Below are 23,624 nucleotides of genomic sequence, written 5' to 3'. Positions count from 1 at the left end.
AAATGCTTCAGTAAACCCTTTGCCAGCTAAACACAATGCATGTTTCTTCATTGGTTTCCTTCCAGAATTTCTCCTACTTTATTACAACTGTTAAACCCTCTTATGGAAGATTATAAAGATAGCATCAAATTCTGAGGAGAAGCACAAGCCTTTTCATTTTATTTTAAATAAACCTTACCTTTTTTCCTCCCCGCACCAGCCATAATAGTTAGCCTTGTGACTCACTGAATACCACACGCTGACACAACATTTTTAAGGATTGAGGATGCTTAGCTAGTTCTTAGTCTGACAGCTCTTACAAATACCAGGTATGAAGAAACTAAAGAAGAGACCGAGTTTTCTTTGAAGGAGATAGCATTATGTTTACACAAGACTAACATAAGCCAGAAAGACAATTATATTAGTAAACCTACTAGTAAAACTACAGCACACCAAATCTATGAGATTTCCTGGGATACGTGCCAAGTTAAGCAGGTTAACACAGTCCCACTGTTGACCAGTTATTACTCACCTACTCAAAACATCACCCAGACAGACCCAAAATTAATTTTTTTTTTTCCCCCTCCACCTAAAACAAGAAATAGAGATACCCATAGCCATGACCTGTATACATCTACTTTTTGGTCACAACAATTAAAACAGATTCAGGTTCTGCATCAGTACCACTTCATCTATCCTCTTCAAATTTAAAGAGAATCTCAATTAAAGCATATACCTCATACCCTACTTTACACCTCTGACTTTGCCAGGAATAGCCTAAATCTGTGAATCCATAAATACCACTAAAAAACCCTTGTGCTCTGTTACTGCTGAAAAGCTTGAAAATTTTTTAACAACCTGAAAATTCCCTATCAGCAGCTTGATTTATGAGAACAAAGTAACACCATAAATGGCTCACCATGTTTGGGTATGAAGAAGGAACTGAGGTTCTTCGGAAGTCCTAGAAAGGGGCCAGCATATTGAAAACACATCTTATAGAACCTAAGATTTCAAACTCCCCACATCAGTTTCTTCCCTAATGTGAACAGTCTCCTTAACACTTCTTAGCTCCATTCACTGCATTTGCTCCAGTAGTAAAAGAAATTGTTTCTTAACTTCTACAAGGTACATACATACCATCTGATCCACTTTACATCACATTAATACCTTCTTAGGCTTTTTAAAAAGTGCAGCATGAAAACAAATAACACTTAAGTCTTTCCAATATGTAAGGTCAGACAACATGTAGAGCTTTACGTCAACATGTAGAGCTTTATGTTTGGAAACCGTAGGCAATTCAGAGACCTGACCCTCTACCAAAGCAGTAACAAACTTCCACTTAAATTTCTTGATGTCCTTGTCTAAAAACCAGACACAAATCCAGATACACACACAACTGCAGTATTTCAGAACAAAAGGAAAAGAGCATGCCAGAAGCCCAAGATGATTTTCTGTCAAGACTTACTTTGCCTGAATAGTAAATTCTGACATTCTGCAGTTGGTCCTGGTAACTGCTTGCAACTACAGAGGCAGGGGGCAAAAAAAGGGTCAGTACACCCAGAAAAATCTTCCCTTTGCTGTGCCAGCAAGCAACAGATCTGATTCTGCTTCTAGGACTATAAAACAACGCTAAAAAGCATTTGCAGAAGCTTCAAGTAGTTTCCTCAGTTACCAGTATGCAATTTGGCATTTCAATTAACAAGGCTCTCAACTGCAATAAAATTGCATTCCTTCTTCCACCAGTTTACACAGAAACCTAGAACGTGATTGAAAGCGTGCCCCTAACAGCACATCATTGCACCGCAGCGTCAAGAGCACACTACTATCAGCACAGCTACACAGAAACCCCTCTGGATCCTGCAAAAGGACCCATATCACCATATAGTAAGCTCTATGTAGAGCATAATTGTGAGACCAAAAGACAACAGTATTGGAAGAGAATGGCAAAGCAGAGCTCCACTGGCAACTAGCCCAAATAGCTGCTTATGAGTTCCAGCAGCACAAACTGCTTCTCCTCAGCAATACACTGATGATATTTGTCAACTCTTGCTTCTGTCCACAAAAACTCATTCGTTTCAATTTTTTTCAAAATCTTAAAAACTGTAAATGAAGTCAGTCTTTGAAATGGCAGGCACTATCCACCCTTGCTCCCTGCCCTGCCACCCTGAAGTTACTGGACCTATTAAAGTTTAATGCAGAGCCAGCACCTTAGCAAGATGTTAACACGGGAGCCTCATTTTTACTGCAAACTCTACTCCAGACTTGCAACTCACATAGAAAGTTAACATCCTAAAAAAATCCTCACAGCACAAGCATTTCAAAAAACACAAAAACATGAAGTTTGACTTGTCATACTACACATGTAAACACATTTTCCAATGTAAAAATTAATGTATAGATAGACATAATTTATATCACAATAATGTATATAAGGACTTCTCCAGCCATGACATCAGTCTCTGTACTTTCATTAGTAATGTTTAAAACAATGTCCTGGTCCAACCACAACTCTCCTGCTTCCTTACCTGGACTCAGAAATTGCAGTATCTTTCAAGTAACTGGTCAAGACAAATCCCTCACAAATGATCTATTTTTGAAATCAGAAGTTTGCAATTCCATCTAAAACTCATGCTAGGAAACCTTGAAATAAGTTCTACGAAGGTTACTGTTAGAACTATTTCCTACTGGAAAAAACAAGAATAAAAAGGTACATGTTATTTATTTCCTTAAAAAAAAAAAAACACCTTCACTTTAAAACAACTAAGCAGCAAAGTGAAAGTATTACCTAGTGTATACAATGCACTTTTCATCCTTTTACCAGATCAGTGAAATCTCACTTCCAGTATTAATAGAAAAACTATCAGTGACTAAAATCTAAATATTAAAGCCTCCTAAGCAACATGAAATATTTCATAGTTCTGTAACTTCACAAAATCACAATGGAGAAAAGTGAAGGAAGCATTAACATAGCTGGATCTCTTCTCCCTTGCCACACAAACTCATGAATTAATGAATTGCAAGTTTTTAAACATTTATAACTTACCCTTAAGAAAACCCTAAGTATGAAAACACAGCAATGACAATTTTACAAATCAGGATGTAAAGTGATGCTTGAGGCAAGACTGAAGACCAGCAGTCATCAGACAGCATCATTTTCTCAGAACCCAGAGGCAGCATTAAGCAAAGCCTTATTTCATTACTCCAGCTCCCAAATCAGGAAATGGACTGAAGTCCATGATATTTTTCCTTACTACAAGCAAAGACTGAAAGTGAAACCTAGAGTTTTGTAAGTGTTCTGCTATGAAGTGGCACTAATTACCATGTATGTAAGTCAGTCAAACACTGCTACATAGCTTTAAATTATTACAGCTGGCAAAAAAGACAGATCACACTGACATCACATTGGTCTGCTCCCGTAGAAACTATCTCTATCAAGACCTACCAATATGAATTTAAAAGAATATTTTTTATTGGGACATTCAGAAACTGATCCCTAGCACAAAATGTTAAGCAGTGATGCTTGGTCCGCCATCACCTGCTGGTCATAAGACCCACTGTTAGTTAACCAGCCTTGCATTTGTAATTAGCCAGATACTTAAACTTACAAACCAGCAGTTCTTAAGAGAAGATAAATCACCAATTTATTTTTCTTTTAAAGGCTGTAGTCAAGGAGGTCAAGATTATGGATGATAAAGACAGGACTCAGATGATGGGAATAGGAAGATGTTGCAGACATATGTAAGAATATTTCTCAAGAACGTTTGTGTTTTGCTGAGCTGCAGCAAAGCAACTGCCTAAATTATGAAAATAAGAGTGTCCTCATACTTCTAAAATGTTCATTACTCTTTCACCACACATGCACACATCCAGCTTCATATCTCATATGGTCATTTGCAGTTCACCTGCAATACAGATTCCAGGTACAGATGCTGAACAGCAGTTTCTACTAGAAATGGGTATTACAAATTTCTCATTCCTAACCTTGAAACATTCAAGCAAAGGGTTTGCCCGCATTGGAGAGCTGAGGTTCTACTCCTGGGGGAAAAAACAAGTCAAAGAACATTACTGAAGAAGTTAGTATCTCTGCCAAAAGCTGATCAAATATCAATCTCGTCCAACTTTTTGTTTCTGGCAACGGACACAGCATGGATGACAGTACTTGGAGGAGAACATGATGAAAAATCAATGTAATTACTGGAATAGGAAAATTTCCTTTAGTAGTTCACAAGCATAAAGGCCTCTGTTTATAGTGAACATATATGGATAAAAAAACATCTGCAGATCAGTGTTTCATAACCAACTGTATGAGAATTTCATATCAGAACAATTTAATTTTTTTTCCTTAAATACATGGCAAGGACCTCACCTACCTTTAAGTTCCTTTCCATAAGCTGGAATTTAAGAAGCTTATACACTTTAAAAAAATCATTTCAGTAACATCTTTGTCTTCATAAAATAGCTTTAAAAAAAAAATAGTAAGAATATAAAATAAGGGATGAATGCATTACAGTATAATCCTTATTTTAAATTTACATAGTTTTTGTCTGTTCTTTCTTTAATTCACAGTCATCACTTCCTCTGATTCTCTCTGCCTGGGCTGAGCTTGCTTAAAATTCATGTAGGTTTTCTGGGTTTGTGTTTTTTTTGTTGGTTTGGGGGGGTTTTCTAAATTTTTCTTTTGAATTTTTAAAGGGAAACAGCACATATTTATTGTAGAACAGCAAATTTCAAAAACACCCTATTTATTTTTTGTTCAAATTTCCTCCACAAATGTGGACAAACAGTCCTTCCTCACCTATGACAGATGTGCCCCTATTACAAGACCCCTTTTTCTTCGGTATTTCGCACCTTTCCTGCAACTCTGAAGGCTCGGTAATTACAGGCAACACAGTGCCCACACAACAACCCCGAAGCTATCCTGGAAATGCAAGGCACAGGATAGTTCAGATACAGTGAAGATTTCTGAGCTGGAAGGACTGATGGTGGCAGTAGTAGATAGAATTTTACAAGACTCAAACCACCAGGATAGAGGTGAAAACACTAGGAAATCCAAAGGAGGTCTAAGTCCACAATAGTGTAAACAGGGTAATAACATCACTGAGCAAAACAAGGAGGATCAAGCTTTGTTTACATCATTTGAGGCAGAGTTTGCCTGTGACTCATCACAGTGGACTGAGCTTCCTTAAACTCTGGCCGCAGTGAGCGTTCCTCTAACCTCAAACTCAAGTTAGCCTTTTTTGTGCTTTGCTTACCAACTGACATGAGGTCTATGCATCCCATACTCTTCAGCAGAATTGAAAAGTATCTCATCCACTTGGCACAGATGCCTGAGCTTACAAACTTACTAACTGGCTAGAAATAACACTTGTTAAATGTTTTTCTTTAAAAGGCTTTGCTGGGGAGCCTGCAGAAACATCAAATTATTCACTGTTCTAAAGCACAGTTATTTTTATTTAATAATGCATTTTGAATTTCATTTACCTCGCAACTAATGTGAGATAGGTTTTTTTAAGCAGTTCCAGTATTAAGGATTTTTGGTTAAATAACTATCAGTATTTTCAAGATTCCTCTTTCATTCAAGTATCAAAACTCTAGAGCCAAAATACCTGCTTCATACCTTGAATACATCTGCGTGCATCTAAAAATGTGATGAATCAGGTTAAAATGTAAGAACTTCATGCTTCCAAGAAACCACATGCAAATGCTTTCTTTAACTCCGATTTTAGTACAGTAGTTTTATATTTCAAGCTGAACATTAGTATGTTGATACTATTACTGAATACCCTACTCCTTTCCCCCAATACAGAGGATGATCTGTGATGTTTTAAAATGCTTGTTTCAAGCTGTCACATAACTGATGCTCAGACAGTATTGTAAAAAGCATTCAAGGGGCAACTAAAAAAGCTTAATTAAAAGCTAATTTCTGCAGTACAATATGCTCTACATTGAAAAGTGTAATTTCAGAAAATTTGTTTTAATGATATTTTTTCTAGTCTAAAGGTGCATGGCTAGTTGGCTATTAATAATGGTCAAAAGTAAAGAATGCTTTAAAAATACAGATCTCAAATCCACTACATTCAGTGATTTTTAACAGGAAAATTGATTATGTATTCAGAAGCACTATACATCCATTGCTGCAAAGTACAAAACTTACACAGCTGTCAGCAAAGTGTACAAACCTTAGAAAAGTTGTACATCAGCACCAGATGCTGGGCACTTCTGAAATCTAAGTGTTTACCTAAATATTTAAACCTGTAATTAAAAGGTTGGCTTTTCAGGTACTCTTCAAATACTGACTCAAAGTTATGACTAACAAAAAACATACCAGAGGGTGGTCCCAAATTGCCTAGTTTACACATATTTTTCAAATACGAAATCATTATAAAGAAGAATATTGCTAAAGTATTAAAAAAAGAGTTTGTAAATAAAACATGTTCTGAAATTTATTTTAAATGTTTCCAGGTTAAAAAATTCCCCCCCCCCCCCAAAAAAAAAAAAAAAAGAATGGATTGCAGAGATCTCCAAATAAAACAGACCTTCAGCAAAAGCTCTCACCTCTATCTACAGTCTTGTCTGATTCACGAATATAATGTTTCAGAGTGGCAACCAAGACAGCCATTTCAGTCTTGGGAGATCAGATTTCAAAAAGATGACGCCCTTGAGAACACATTCAACCACTTGTCTTGTATATGCTTACACACAGCTGGCCTAATCCTTTTCATGACTTCAGATGTGTCAATTACAATCTCCTAAATTAGAAGAGATACTAGGCTCCTTATCCTAAAAACAAAACATACTATAAAATACTGTTTATACTATGAAATACTATACTAAAACCTACTTTCCACTATAAAATACTGTACTATAAAGTATTGATTACTATACTATAAAATAGTTTTATTCACAGCTTTTTGCTATGATAAATTTTTCTTACAGATAATTTAACATAGTTTGGCTTACATCAAATTTTCACCATTTAAGACAGCACTACATTTTCAGTAATTTTTCAGACAACACAGCTGAGAAACAAATCCACACTGTTCTAAGGAATCCAATCTTGGAGCACTAGCTCACCCACTGAAAAGAATAAATGTTCTAAAATGAAAGGTAAAAAGAATATTCTTGACTATTTAATGGTGTACATGCTCTGCACAGTATCCTGAATTTGCTACTTGTAACTGCCAACTTTAAAACAAAATTCTTATAAAACAAGATTCCAAAATAGCAACTGCAGCACCAGCCAAAGGTTATGTCTCAATACCAATCCAGCAGACAGCAGAAATACATTATTGATAGCTGACAGTCTACCAAAAGTCTAACCATTCAAAATTATTATCAAATTACCTTCAAAAACATTTTATAGAATTGCACTGAAAAGCTTTTGTCCTGTCACTGACAACCACTTGGAAGCAGCATGGACATTTAACATTTGAAGAACAAGGTGAATACCTAACTTAGTGGACTTCTTCAGACATGCTACTGTATGCATCTGTTTCCCCAAAGAACCCTGCTCTTTGAGGATATTCAGGCATCCAGAATTTTTAAGCACAGGCAGTGATAAGGCACAATCAAGCAAAGGGAGATCTGTGATAACTGCATCTTCCCCAGTGTATGCAGTTATGTTGCCCAGAGAAGCAGCTCACTGATGCTGTGAGAAGGGCCAAAGCAGAAAAAGCTTTAATAATGCAAAACTTTAGATTTACACAATATCCTCAACATACAGTTTAACCACAGAACTTAATGTGGAAATCTTATCTTTCTTTGCAATAAAAAAGGGGCAAACAAGCTCAGTAATAAACCTTTAGGTTGGCAGTTGCTCCCACTGAATACAGCTTGTCCTAGAATCAAAAGTTAAGGATGGCAACACACTGCTTACAACTCTGGCAAAGACCTATTTAGTTTAAATAAAAAAAAAAAAAAAAAATCTTCAGAAGCCACTTTGTCCCCAGAAAAAACTGACCAATGGAGTACTAACCTAAGATTGATATATATGATTCAGGAAAAGACTACTGAAGTCACCAAATATGAAACTTCCACCCACATACCCATATTTAACAAAATACACACCGAAAGCATAACACAGCAAAGCAGTGCTGCGGGTAAGATTCTCAAGTGTTTACACACTGATGAGTCAAAACTGTAATTCATGTGGACATGTGTATTAGGCATAGAAGACTTGCAAATTACTGGCTAAAGCCTCATTTTTCTGAAAAACATTTAGAAAAAGATTCCTCCATGTTTATTTCTATCACTGTTTTGACTTTGAGCTGGAATTAAGTTGTGACTAGCATTGTGAAAGCAACCTAGAAGACAGTCTCTATCTTGAAGAATTTATTATCCTGTTTAAAAACAAGATTTGATTCAGATGAGGAATTTTATCAAGCAGTCCATACACACATACTCAGGTCTACACATGATTTAGTGCTGAAGGAAAATGTCCAAGGAGAAAAGCAGTTAAAAATAAGTACATTTAGCATAACACCCCAGGGATATTTCATAAGACAACCCTTTCTCTGGTTGACTTTAGGCAAGAAATACTTTATTTTTACCAGGTAGACTAACCTCATGAGACGGAGCAATGAAATTCATGCTCACGTGGCCAAAAGTGAACACCACCAAGTGGCTTCTCACCTAGATGTCTGGCTGCAAGCATACAGAGGAAAAAAAATGCTCTTTTAGCCTCAACCTCCCTTTCCTCTAAGGGTGCAAAGACAGCTTAAGCAGTATACTCCCCTCCTCATGCAGCACACGCTGCAGCACAAGCTGTTCCACATCTCTGAGGAGCTGGTGCTGTGACTGAAAAAGCCCCACCAGTTGAACTACCAGTTATAATGCTTCGCTGTACAGACAACAAATCTATCATGTTTGTTTCATATGCTAAAAGAAAAATTTAAAAAAATATCTTAAAGGTTTTTTCAAAAGCTGGACTGATTTTTGATTTTATAATCTAAATGCAAAAGCTACATTTTTTCCAGAGGTAATCTTTCACCTTGTAATTTTACTCTTTTGGTTAGTATATAAACTGTGTATTTTTTCAAACAGTAAATTCTGTAAATTCATTCATGGAAGTTGTACACATTGATCTCCAAGATCAACCTCTCTAACAATATAATGTAGCAAAAAAAAAAAAAAAAACAACTTACAGTGCGAGCACATTTCCAAAGGGTAGCTTGCCTCATTTCCCTGAAACACAAAAAAAGAACAAAGTTGCAATTATTCCCGATTTAGTTTAGAGGAACTATTTTAAAGTTTCAGTACTGTAAAAATCTCGGGCAATACAAGTTACATGGTTATTTTTAAATATATGTTTTTATATATATATATATATATATATATATATATATATATATATATATATATAACACAACAACCATGGAGACTGTTTTATTTGGATAGGTCTATGTTGCCAAAACATACGAAGAAATATAAAACCACCAAGTGGTCTCTGATGGGAATTCCCATGAAAATATCAGCAGTCCACACAACAATAAGAACTTCAATCCCATATTCTAAACTCCAGAACTCAAACTCACTACTTAAATATTATGCAAATGCTCTTTTTCAAGTTAAAATAATAATTAATTTCAAGGCTTCACAGAATCTACTTTACCATTTTATACGCAGAAACAGACATGCCCTCATAAATTACCATGACAAACCTTACTCAATTAGCATCCTTTCTCCACAAAGCCACCTGCCCACTCCCCCCAAAAGGATTCACATAGGATGCCAAAAAGTGGTTTACATAACCACACCTTCAGACGTTACAGCTTTACATTTAAGTTTTTGTAATGTACTATGTCAATATGTTCCTGTTTTGTAACGGAATGGAAAGTTAAACTAAGATTTTAAATCCTTGCTGCACTACAACACAGTCATAGCAAGAAAAATTAAAACCTTGAGGGTACAGTCACTTTAAACTCACACACACTTAGATCTGTAACTACTGCAATATGAACACCAAAAGACACTAAAATTATAAGTTGCTATTTTTCCCCCCAAATGCCTCCCTCACTTTGAGTCAGAGAAGATCACAATACAACGCATGCTTAATATTTTTTTGGAATCAGTAAAAGAAGCAACCAGATCACTGAAGAGATTCATAACCAAACATTTTCAAAAAGTTATTTTTAAGGGAGTGTTTTATACAAGAAAACAAAACATTTAAGGTTAGTCTAAGACACATTCTATTCAGCAGTATTTCTCTTATGGTGTGTAGTGTAAGGGATTCCATAGCTGAGCACTTGCACAGAAAGACTCAAAATTATACAGAATTGAACAGAAATACAGATATTATTTGACAGAAGGAAAAAAAAAAAAAGGAAGAACTACATTTAGCCTGGAAGCATGCAACTGCCTTTCCTAATAAGGACAAAAAGGGGCAGAACAAACATTTCATGAATCTAAACATGTCTGAAGAAGAGATGTGTTGCTGGGGGCGTTGTTTGCCTTTTTTTTTACCTCTAGAACATATTCACTTTGCTTATGCCCCCCAAACCACAAGCATTCTTGCTTCTTTAAAAAGATAATCCATTTACTTTGTAAGTAGAGTAGCAAAAAATAGAGCCTGAACTTCTTCCCCAATGTCTATTTATAGCAAGACAAAGTAGCAGAATAGAAATGTGGACAAGGACCATCAGGTCCCTAAAACCTCAAAAGCATCACTGAGATGTTCTACAAGAGAAACATATTCCATTGTGGCAGGGAATCCAGGAGAACAGTGCCACTTGGGAAATCTTGGACGGAACCCAATTGAAGTCTTAGAAACAACACGAAGACCAAAACAGGTAGTAAAAGCCTAGTGTATGTATATGAATATAAAAGGGTGGGGGATTTAAAATTGAGGAAAGCAGAATTTTGAAACAAGAAGAAACAGGAACCAGGGGATCCAGCTAGGCTGCTCAAGACACGAGGTCATGAAGAGGCAAGAAAAACACCAGACTGGAAGGCTGCAAATTAAAGGAGAAAGTTGAATTAAAACCAGTGCACTTATGCACATGCACACACAAATATACAATCATAACTACATTAGAAGACTGTTCTGGGCACATACATCCTTGTTGAGGTGTTGGGAGAAAGTTAATTCTACTATAGGCTACTTAAATCAATCTGCCTATAAAAAGCACAAAATGCTTCTGAAAATTGAGCAGGAAAAAATTTTTAAAATGATAACAACTTTCTTCATTTCATGAACTAAGTGTAATGTTTATAAGGAGTCTTATTACGCATCTAGATGCACATACTAAGCCATAATCTATGTAACTAATCTAGTTATCTAAATGAAGTAGCCTAACAAAAACCATTTGGAGAGTAGAGGAAAAAAGTGAATAAACTTCAGTTTAGTTTCTCTGTAAAACAGTAGCTGCTAAAAAGAAGTGTTAAGAGTACTTACCTATCCAGGACTGGAACTTGAATATCTACAAAAAAATTAGAAAAATCTAGTGAGCAACAAAGTAAAAGTTGCATGATTACTCAAGTTTTTGCTACACAGTATTTGAAAAAGGTATTTTAAAAAGTAGTTACCTGCTACTGATGTGCTGAGTGTTCATCTTCACAGGAGAATCCAAAAGTCTCCCAAGTTTTAAAAAGATTTTAATCCTTTTTTTTTTCCATACAAATAAATGTTAAAGCTAGTCATGCCAAGAATCCTGTTTGCACAGCTGTGACCTGGACAAACACAAAGGTGTTCCTCTATACCAAAGACTTGATTCTCAGAGATGAAGATTAATGATTTGGCTTTGGCAGCAGGCATTCTTCATCATATTCTGAACAGCAATACAAAAAGGTCACTTATTTTTGCCCATATACAATCAGTATGTGTACATATGCTCTCTGAGATAGAAGTCCTGAAACTCAAGTGCTAAATAGGTTGAGTACTTTCTTGCTGTTTAAGAATAGATAGGTAGTAAGATGGAAGGTCTAGAGCTATATCCACATTAATGTGTTATGAAAAAAAGCACAGCTATGAGACTTCATAAAGTATCAAATGAGCCCTTTAAGAAAAAGGAAAAAAATCAGGTACACATTTCCATCTGTACAGTTTTAATGCAAAGAATTACCAAAGTTTAACACCAGGACTAGGTAGCACTCTAAAGAATGCTGGAAATATTACTTTGTGATTGAATGCACTAACAGAAAATTTGACAGCTATTGCAAAAAATCACTGTAATTATAAACCTTATTCAGCAAAATGAGACACATTTTTTAATAGTTTTAAGATGATGCTCATTTATAAAGACAAAAGAAACTGTAAAATCTCCAAACAGCATGTCATTTAATCTCTGATGCAGAAAAGTTGATTTATACAAATAAATGTATCGAGTAACAAGGTTAAGATTGCCAGCTTAAACTCATTATAACATTAGTATTTCCTACCAGCTATATATTTAGCATACCTCACATGAAGTGAGAGTATCCTCTCACACACACCATATTGGCACATTTAGAAACGAGTGACACATGGTTTGTTGAAGAAACACAGCTTGTACAGCGTCAACACTCCACAAGAAGTTTACTTGGCACCTATGCCTAGTAAAAAACGTGCTTTCCTCAGCTGCATCTGGGTATACTACCCTACTGCTGGAGTTCAACTCTCTTCTCTCGAGTCACATGATTAGAACAAGTGGCTGGAATACAATGGATATTTTGAATAGCCTTATCATTTTAGAATCATCTTGACATTTTCTTGAATGCTGTTAGATCCCTGTAAATTCCCGATTAAACAGCAGCAAAATGACTTACAGACAGAAATAATTACATGATCAAGGAACAGACCAGAGTCTACTAACAGAAGGCTGACCAAACTTTGAACACTGCAGAGGTATCAATTTACTAGAGAGAAGTCAAAACATGTCACTACAGTATATCAGTTTATATGACATGTGATTTTTCCTTTAAGAAATATTCATTGCAACTTATTTTTTTTTCCTTTCAGCAGCTGTGCCTTTTTACTGATTAAGGACAACCTTTTGAGTGACTTCAGCCTTCATATCTGCTTAGATTGTCCACAAAAATGTGTTTCTTGATTTCTTTTTCTGTGGCAGTTACTCCAAATACTAATCACTCCCCCTTCTTAAGATCAGTTTTGTACAAGCTCCTTCAAGATAGGATAGTTAAGGGCAATTATCTTGACAAGTTTCATCTTAGCGAAGGACATGAAGAGCTGTGGATAGAAAATAAAAAAGGAAGTTTGCCATTAGCAAAATTAACAAGAGAATCTAAATTCTTAGCTGAAGTTATTTACACAAAACAGCTTGTACACTGTAAGACATCAGACTGCAAAACAGTTCTTCAGCATATATTAGTAGAATAAGCTTTCTAGATCTGTTTCATTGTATGTTACTTTTCTGCATGATTTTCTAAGTATTTCAGACACTTAACTTAGTGTCAGCCTTTAATTAGTTTTCTGCTTTTATAAAAGCAGAAAATGTGTTTAAATGCCAGCAAGACACAATGTCAGTTTAGGACTCATCTCAAATTTAGTCCTAAAAGGTGGTTTATGTGAGATTGTTTCAAATCTTTTGACTTTTTTCCATAGCCAGACAACGAATTAATTCAACAAGTGGCAAAAGATGCCTCCTAAAATCTCTTTAGTACATGCAGAGTAGTTGTCAGATTTACAACGATTTCTGCAGGAACATAAAGTAGGGTAATAAACTCATCCTTGCTGTAAATGGCCTCAAACATGCAAACTGCCTTGACGCTGCAGTTGGCTGTCACACCTGTGCATCAAAGCTTCCCACAGAAACAGAACACTACCCATGTTTCTGTATTTGCATTTTTGATATGTGGGCACCTCATGGAGTGCTGGCAACACGTTGTATGTTGTGCTTCCTGCATGTGCTCCTGCACCTTCTACATTACTAATTGTCTTTGTTATTACAAGAAAGAAACTACAGTACGCAAAAGTGGAACAGTTAACCAAGCCATGTCAGCTGGGGGTCAGAACTAGGGATTATCAAGACAATGAACTTCAATTCTCAAGTTACACAAAAAGATTACTTCCTTCATCCACTACAACTAGAAAAGTAGTGTTAAGTAGAAAGATGGCAGAAGCTGACAGTCAGCATTTTAAAAGAGCCTACTCAAAAGACCCTTCTTCCACAAACACACAAAATGCTTCTTTCTCATTCTTCTCCATATCACCAAAATTAATGATTAATGAAAATTACCTGTTGCAGAGATGTCCTCCTCTAGGTCCTCCTTCGAGCTCATTTTCCATGTATTGCCATTTTCACAAGGCTTTAGCAATGAAGAACTGCCAGCTTGGTGAAAAGAAGCTTGGGTTTGTTTGGGTTTTTTCTTTGGTAAATGACCATCGTTTAACAAGTTACAAGAGCTTTGGCTGTCATGGGTTGGCACTGTATTCTTCACCAACAAACACCAGGCAAGCTGGCAAACTAAAAAGACCCTAATTTTTGCATGAACAGAACACACCACACAGACACGTCCACAGTGGTTTAAGTATTTGTTGAAATGAATTTCAGACAAAGTCCATGAGGCTTTAAGCCACTCAAATATTAGAATTTCTGAATTAAATGTTGGTCACAAAATATGGAAGATCTCACCTAATATAATTTGTACATTTCATGTGATTTATCAGAGCAATTAAAGCCTAAAAGGAGTTTACCAAAGCACAGCTGAAAGACATGCCCAAAGTTTCTGTAGATACCACAAGACAAACAGGAGTAAGGTTTGAGAGGAAAAAGGCAGCAAGAAAAACACTTTCATCTACCCCATTCAGAAACTGTGAATATACTTTGCCTTTTTTGCTTACATCTGATTAAAAACAAAAAAACCCAAACACCCTTAAACTACTCAATAAAGAAGAGCTGTGTCTTATCCTGAGATAAGTCCAAGAATCAAGAAAAAATGTCTTACTGATTATCTTCCAGTATATTCAACAGGAATATCTAATTTGTACACTACAAAATGGAACTTGTGAAGATGTCTTAGATAAGATCGCTAGGGAATCTGGCATTTGTGTTTGACTCGTAGCAATTAAGTCAACTTTTAGGCTTTTCCTTGCAGCCACTAAAAGAAATCTACTTAAAACCAGGATATCACAACAAGGCAGTTACCCAAAACCAAGACTGGACTTAATGTAAGAGCTGATAATAGTGAAGACTAACTGCAAAGATTTACAAATTAACATTTAAAACAACTTGGTGACTTTTACACTGTTTTATGCAAAGCAACTACTAGGTACTTGCTTTGCATGAAAGTATCACAGGCACACAGTGCAACTCCACTAAATCCTAGCTCCTCAGAACTAGCATCTCTCTTCTACTCAAATATTAAGAGAATAAATTTACCTCTGAGGTTCTTATGATCATATTAATGTTGAGTCAGATATTGTGATGCAAAAGAATCAAGCAAAACCAAGAAATTAGAAACCATGTAGAAGATTGAGCAATATAAGAGCAGTGACAGTTTCACTGCTGACTCCAAATGCTCAGCCTAGTTTCTGAAACTATGACCCACAGATGGAACTAAAGAAACACATAAAAATGCCTGACACCAGCCTCACATTCAGTAGGTTCCAAAATTAAATATATTCTAGCAGTATCCTGTACTACACTTCCTAATCTGACATTATTTTACCTAGTCATCAACAAATCCATTCACTCTTCTGAGGGACAGCCTAATTCCTTGCCCCTCTAATCCCAAAGCTAAAACAGTATGCCAGCAGTTTAAGATTCAAGACTTCCAAACTGAATCCAACTAAGATGCAAATTTACTGAACGTTCACAATTACACAATTTTCACAACTTCAGCTCTGCTTATGCATTTTTGTAATCAAAGCTGTGGAAGAGTCCCACCACATATTTTGTAGCCATCACCTTCTGTCCAGAAGTCCAGTATAGTACCTGAAAGCTGGAAACCATTTCATTTCTGGCATTTGGACTGTCAGATCTGGGCACCTTGTGAGTGAACACTCAGTTGTCCACATAAGCAACAGAAGGAATTAAACAGGTTACAAACAAGAAAGCAATTTTTATACATTATCCAGAAAAGCAAGGGTTGACAGCAAAAAAATAAGAAAAGGCAAAGAACACAGAAGCAGCAGTAACAGTACCAGCTAAGTGGCACAGACCACAGGTGTGACAGTAAAGGACTCAGCCATTCAGTTGGAATTTCAGTTGTGCTATCCTGCTTTTCTAGTCAAATTTCTTATTAAAAAATCTGTAATTTCTAATTATTAAAATTCCAACAGCTAGAACTGCCATTATATTCAATTCACAGAAGGCATGGGTCATGAAAGTAACACAGAACGTGGTCTTTACCAAATAAATTTTGCAATGATATGTTAGCAAGAACAAACAGTATTTTTATGGGAGAGTACCCACCATTTGTTTCCTTAATTCTTTAGTCAGCCAGAAACCAGGTGCATATTATAGCAATGGCTTATAGTTATTTTCTTCTGAACCTCTGAACACAAGATACATCTACAGAAGCAAACTATGAAATTTATGTATTGACCTTAAATCTTGGTATTTAGTTAGCATTTCCTACAAGATGTTGCACCTTAATGCAAAAACGTACACATTTTTCAACTCTAAATTTGCCAAGGGATTGCTAACATGTTCTCCCCTACTTTTTATTCACATACACAAATATATTCAAATGTAAATTCTACAAGAGCTGAAAAAAAAACCTGAGAAGCATGTTTTTAATGGCCCAGATAATGTAATATCTGAAGTGGCAAATGCTTTAGAAAGTCTAATAATCTTTTCTAATACTTTAATAATCTGTAAGAGCTAGAGAAAACAGATGAGTTTCATTTGGGGTTAAAATTATGTTTTACAGCTATATTTAGTTAACACTTAGCTGTCCAATCAATTTATGGTTTCCTTCTGAGGAGGTAGAGACGTTTTCCACTTTCTGGCAGCCACAGTTTTCAAGAGGATACAACTATTCAGCATGATACATCCACAACTCCTCAGCATCCCTGTTACAATTCCACCTAGCTGTTTAAGACCAACAAGATAAGCCGCCAACATACTCTTCCATTCCACCTTCATCTTTGGTTACAGTCTCCATTCTGGGACTACAGTATAAACCGTGCTCTCTACTACACCTGTTGACAAGTGTAATTATCATCCCTTGAAGCTTTGGTAAAATTTGCCCCCAACACTTTGTTACACTTTTTGGAAGTTTTACTAGAATTCTGATAAACCACTGAACTTGACTCAGTGCTCAGTTTTTATGTATGATCTTAACTGAAAGGCAAAACTACACAGGTACAAGGCACAGGTCTTACAGCTGTTAAAATTCTAAATTAATCTCATCTGCATGCTAATCAACAGCAAACATCAAGAAAGGCTACAAACATTTTGTACTCAAAAAGGGCACTGCTAGGGGAAAAAAAAAAAGCTTGTTTTAACTTACCTTTGTAAAGAGAAGATTTAAAGTTTTAAATGTGCTATCTCCAAAGTAGCCTAAATTTTTTAATCCCAACTCTAAAGAAAACACTGTGACCTTCAGAACTGAAGGAACTCAAAAAAGATTAATACCTAATTCTTCAATATGGCATTTAAATTGCAGACATCAGAGATAATGAACCAAGGCAAAGGGGATTGCAGGATTTGGGATTACAGCAGAGATCAAGTCAGGTTAAAGCTGTTGCAGCATTCCAGCACTGTTGTACTTCACAAGTATGCAGAGTTAAGTGTTACACTTCCCTTTGCCACACTTAAATAAAAAGCCTTATTACAAAAACCTTATTTTAGATACATTTATTCAACTTGTTTATAACAAAAGTAGTGATGATTCTTTAGAAGATTCTTCCCTCTCAGATGTACATCAGGTTCTACCACATCCCCCTTCAGGATGCATGAGGCAAAAAAGACTATACAAATCTTAGGAAAAGCCTGCAGTTTACTCCTTAGTCACCACCTAATCCAGTCATGGCACTGCTCAAGCTCTGTCAGTCATTTTAAGGGAAGCCACTTGTCCTCTGGCTGGCAGTTGGCCAGTCACTTCTGCTATGCTTTATTTAAATCCTCCACTGTCCACGGGTCTCCTCCAAAATGAGATATTAATGGCTTGAGGCCATCACAGTCAAGTGGCTATTCTAGGATATCACAGGGAAGCCCTAAACCAACTAAGCAAGAAGCAAACCTGAAATTAGAGATAGCTACTGTTGCCAAAGCCTCTACCAGACAGGAAAACTGAAGGAATAAAGAGCGTAATTGTAAGAGGATTCAGCCTTTAGCTTTAATAAGCCTTTGGCTTTATTAGTATTAAAGGAAATGGAAATAAAAAGTCGCTAGTCAAGCAGATTAAAAACATTCATTTTAAATTTTAATATTTTGTATTTGAAGTGTTCAGGACTGAAAATCAATCCTTGAAGTCTGTCCAGTTATAGCAGGGATTATATTAGTTATATTCATATACATAAATGCCATAGCTTTTCCTATTTGAACTCAGTTACAACTGCTGAGCTTTCAGCAAACATCTAAACTCGCATGATCCTGAAGGTATGATAGAAGTACTTGGCTTAATCACACATCTATACATACAGACACACAACACTGTTTACTCATCTGCAGATAAACTAAAGGGTCTCCAAGAAAAAAAGTTGTCACCTAAATCAGAATGAGAGATAAGGACCCAGCAGAAACACAAAAAAAAACAGTTTATAAAACTGCTTAAGAACACATGATCAAAGATGGAAAACAGTTTTACTGCAAAGTCCTCTTCCTGAATTTGGAAGAGAAAGGAGCCATCAAGTCAGAGTACACTGATAATACCATTCCCTAGGTATATGTCTATCACCACAAATCATCTTACACAAGTTTGATGTAGACATACTAAAAACCTAAAGGATAACTGGATTGCTTTAAACAACATAATTCAATTGTTATATTTGTCATGTGCAAATATTAAAGTTTTCTCTTCTATTTTATGACTTCCCTGACAGAGTTTGCAACATCAGGTAGGAAGATTATTAACAGTGCTAGAGACAAGCATAGTGAAGTTTTCACAACAAGGTGAGACAGAGGAAAAGACTGTATACCACATTTAGAAAACTTACTAACTATATTGTTACATGAAGGAGGAACACAAAGCCTCATATGTACAAGAAACCATAAGCTCTCATACAAAAAAGAGATCTCACTGCAAAAACTTGCATAAGCAATCTGTAAATAAAACTTGAGAGAAAAACAGTCACAGGAACAAAAGTATTAATTTTATGAGCTAAGGTACAATTCCCTGTGTGGTATTAGAAAATTGCACTTTTGGCAGCTCACAGCTATTACTCTTTAGAGGCAACAACCCAGTCTACTTACGCAATCACTACAGAGTTGTCATTTCTAAAGCTTGCATCACTCTTGAAAATCCTCAGAACCCTGTAATTTTAAGTGCATAAATGAATAATGAACTCTCCATAAGCCAAGGAGAGGAGTTTCCCAGAAAGATTCTGAAGCAACTCAACCTTTAGTAGGGGAACAATAAAGTTCTGCCACCACTAAATCAAAGTAAGTTCTGATGCAATTAAGAGTTCACATTTGGAAGTCTTTGGGGTAAGACAGGTTGGTCCTCCATTCCTTCTGGAAGAGTCACAAAAAAAATTGCAAGACACTAATTTATTTGTTCCACTTAGGTTAACACTGGTTTCACCTACAAAACCTCTTACTAGGTTTACTACATAAGCCTCTTCACTGAAGTTTATTCAGTTCCCTTAGCTAAAAAAGCCACAGCAGCCTTCCTTCTCAATTTTAAAGTTAACTGCAATAAAGTTTCCCAATTAATCCACGCCAGGACTGTGCCATTACACTCACAAAATTTCATACTAGTGAAAATGAAAAAAAGACCATGTTGTCCAACCAGAAAGTTTGTAATCAAAGCACAGCACAAGGTAGAAGATAGAGAAGACTGCAACAGACTAAATGACAATTTTTTAAAAAAAACCATAACATAAATCTTTGCGCATAACAAAAGTGGCATTGAAGAGTTTTAGAGAACATTTCAAAGAATGCAGTTTTGTTTGTAAGTATATACTGCAAAAGTTTATAATAAACAGTATGGAAGAAAGCATAAAACATGACTGAAGATTATAATAAGTGACTAAGGTGTCATGGGATTATCAAGAGTTAAGGGTCAACATCTTAACAGAAATTACATCAACTCACACTTAATAGGATACAACAGGGAAACAAAAAGTCTATTACAATGACTTTGTTCTTCAGGACACTGATGGACATAAATTGGGTATCAGATACTTATGACCTTCTCTGATTTAATCACTTCATTAATAAACAGGAATTGTTTCCCTTCACTGGTGAATATGAAGATAGAAAATCCAAGAAACTGCAGACTGTAAATTGTGTCATGCTGGTATGAAAGAACAACTTCAGATCCGGAAAAGTAAAGTAACATATAGAACAAAGGAAACAAAACTTCACTCAAAACACTAAGCCAAAGTATGCAAGCATCACTGAGAACCTGGAGGGACTATGAACAAAGTCACACAGTTTTCACCAGTAATTAAAACAGATTATACTATTATTCAGTGAGATTATACTATTATTCAGTGTTTGTCAAATGAAGAAAGACAAAACTACCCAAGAGTCAAAACACATATTTTACAGATAACATATTTAATAAGCCATTAAAGCTCTTTCAGCTTCTCCTTTTCTCTGCAACGATTTGGAGATAAAATAGTTTTTATCCCAAGTACCTTCCCAGAAAACAGACAATGTTCAAAACTTCCACTCCAACACAAAGCAATAAAACAGCGGTCCAGCAGAACTAAGGATTAATCACTGGCTGACCTACACAGAAATAGGAACAGAACAGTTACTTTACAAGATACTAACTTGACCTAAAGCCATACTGAAATGTACTTTGGTATATATAGGTATACTCTTCTCATGAGGCCGCTTTCAGTTACACCAATTTAATTCTCGGCACTTCCAGGTACTATAAAACCAAAAAGAACTAGGGAGCTTCAGCGAACAGCTCTCTGGAACAATCCCAGTAAAAACTCTGCCAAGTTAGTCAGCAATACCTCCCTGCAAAATTAACAGTCAAAAAAACTAGTGATATTCTCTGTAATACTTCAGTCAAGCACTCTTGCCACTAGATTGATAAGGGGTGTCAAAGGTAGGCTTTCTTTTCTCTGTACTGTTTTTTAAACATGCTTTAGTATGTTGTGGAAATTACTGTCACTTAAAGGTATAGTACTTGTGCTTGCAAAATTAAACTTACTTTTGAAGTAACTTTCAAAAAGCTAAAGGCAAGTGTTATCAACATCTACAGAATCAAAAACTCTACCTCTTAAAAATATTACTTGTAACACTCCAAATACAAAGAAGTGAGTGAAACTGAGGGTGGCCCAGTCTTCCGAAATTTCTGAACTTCCTGATTTTGCTTGTACCAAGATCAGATATAATACTGAAAGTCCTAACTCTACAGGCAGGAAGAAAACCAATAATCATTAGATCAGCTTCACACTACTACTCTTCAGCAACACTATAAGCATTAGAAAGGAGTAATAATACTTCTCTTCACAAAGGGTTTTCCAAAAGCAGAAAAGGAGCTATAGTAGTCACAGAACCCTCAGCTGAGAAAACAAACCCCCCCCCTAACTTCTGCAAGAAATGGCTACAGGCCTGCTTGTGACTGATCAGATATATCTCACATACATATCAGGCTGAGGCAAATATGAAAGATGAGAACCTAGCTACAAATGAAATGGAGCATGCTATCCTCCGACAGCAACCGACAAACATACAAATTAATGTATTTGTTACCAGCATATCTGGTAAAGGTCTCTCACCACAAACTGTTCACCAACTTGTGCAAGCAAAGAATAGGAGATCACTATCAGTTAGAAACTAAGTTTAGAAGGTTTCATATTTTCAGGGAGTTTAGACATAGCAGATTCACTGTACTGCTGCAAGTGGTATTTGTGGAAGGGAAAGAAAATAGCAAAGATACTTTCTAGAAACGAAGAAATTAAGGTAGCAAATGATACTGCATCATGTAACAGTATTATACTACTTAATGTAAAAGACTATACTACAATTGAGCATAATTCCCTATTCACAGGAGTAGGTTGGAAATACTCAAGAACAATGTGACCAGCTCATCTTTCTCTACCAACTGATTATACTCAGTTTTTAGATTTTAATAGTATATTTCAGCGATGGGTTAACCATAATGCTTAAGCCTTTGGGAACAGTTGCACAGATAGTTTTAAATAGAAATGAGAAGTCCTGGAGGAAAAAGAAAGCTGATGCAGCTCTACTGTATACAACAGTCTACTAACAGAGTTAAGACTCAAACAGGGAAGTTTAAGTACCAATTCAAAGAATATCACCAATTCACATAGACTATACCACAAGGACTTAAAAGATTCAGGAAAGTCACATAGGTCAGTGTCCAGTACTTGATAAAATGATCTAAAAGTACAGAAACAGGTTGCATAAATGGGAAGAAAGGCTGGTGACAGCATCTATTTAAGAAATTTATAAACAGTTTAATACACAGTGCAAAAAAGGGAAATCTGAGTTTGAAAGAAGGGAGATAAACATCTTACAGCTGCCCAACAAGAGAGAAAATGGAAGCAATACAGTGAAAAAAAAAAAAAAGTAGCAGCCAATTACTAAAACATCACTCAGGATCTATCCCAAAAGAGGATGAAGAACATTTGCAAAGAATTGTGTAAAGGACTGATAAAAGAAAAGGTAGTTCAAAAAATGGGATTTGATTTCACAAACTGACAAGAGCAGAAAATAATTAAGGAGGCAAAGATGCAGAACTGGGCAATGTGCAAATCAAACGAATAAGCAGACCATGACAAAGGGGAACTGCTGCATAGATACAGAATCTAAAAAATAAAGATTGCATTCCAGTATTCTTAACCATCTGTAATAGTTAATGCTAATCTTATTACTTAGTTCTGTTTTGTTTTTTCAAAAGGAAAATAACTTCATCAGAACTTAGGCCTGTCAGCTATTAAACTGAGACATTTTAACAAGCTCTGGTTTAGTTTATACCACTCAAGGACTCATCAAGAATTCAGTAACCAATAAAGATGAGTCATACAGTTTGAAAACAGACCCTACCATCACTGTGATCCAACACAGGGGGATCAAACCCACTGTAATTAAAGTATCAAGAATTTTACAAAACATTGAACAGGTCTGGGCATTACCGTTTTCCATTCCAAGTGAATACTTAGAATTTCCAGCACTCTAGAATTCCCAGAGAATTAGGAATTTATTTGCTGAAAAAGATGCACTACAGATTTCCAGTTTTCCAATTATCACTAATATAGACTTCCTGATCAAAGGAAGTCAAAATGAAACAGTAAACACAGAAAAATACCACACTACTTTCAATTAAGGTTCTCACTGCTAAGAAATATTCTAAAACCTTGAAACACTTTTTTTTTATGACCTGTGGCATGGAGAAAATACTGGGTTGTTTTTTTTTTTTTAAATCATAACACTGAAGTAATGTTCATTCAGGAGTTGGTTATATGACATAATATTCAAATGCAGTTAAAAACATTAATATTTTAGGTTAAGTTCTTCAGGAAAGAAACTAACTTGTTTCTTATATTTATGTACAGGAATGCAAATATTTACATTCAGTATCAAACAGAGACATCTAGCACTTGCTACAAACTA

The 23,624-nt window shown here is 35.8% G+C and overlaps 1 protein-coding gene across 2 annotated transcripts in view; it reads right to left on the bottom strand.

Moving 5' to 3' along the window:
• PPP3R1 (protein phosphatase 3 regulatory subunit B, alpha) overlaps positions 1-23,624 on the bottom strand; it is a 40,368-nt gene that overhangs the window by 7,957 nt on the left and 8,787 nt on the right. Inside the window, exon 2 of one of the 2 annotated variants that reach the window (XM_074920732.1) lies at positions 9,123-9,162. In XM_074920732.1, coding sequence (XP_074776833.1) covers positions 9,123-9,162 — 40 coding nt within the window. Of the gene's footprint in view, positions 1-178; positions 236-9,122; positions 9,163-23,624 lie in introns of those variants that run through there. The other variant, XM_074920823.1, reaches the window with a different exon arrangement.

This window comes from Athene noctua, chromosome 1 (assembly GCF_965140245.1).
Source record: "Athene noctua chromosome 1, bAthNoc1.hap1.1, whole genome shotgun sequence".
Taxonomy (NCBI): domain Eukaryota; kingdom Metazoa; phylum Chordata; class Aves; order Strigiformes; family Strigidae; genus Athene; species Athene noctua.
The sequence above is the reverse complement of the archived record's forward strand: the minus strand, read 5'-3'. Positions and strand labels throughout refer to the sequence as shown.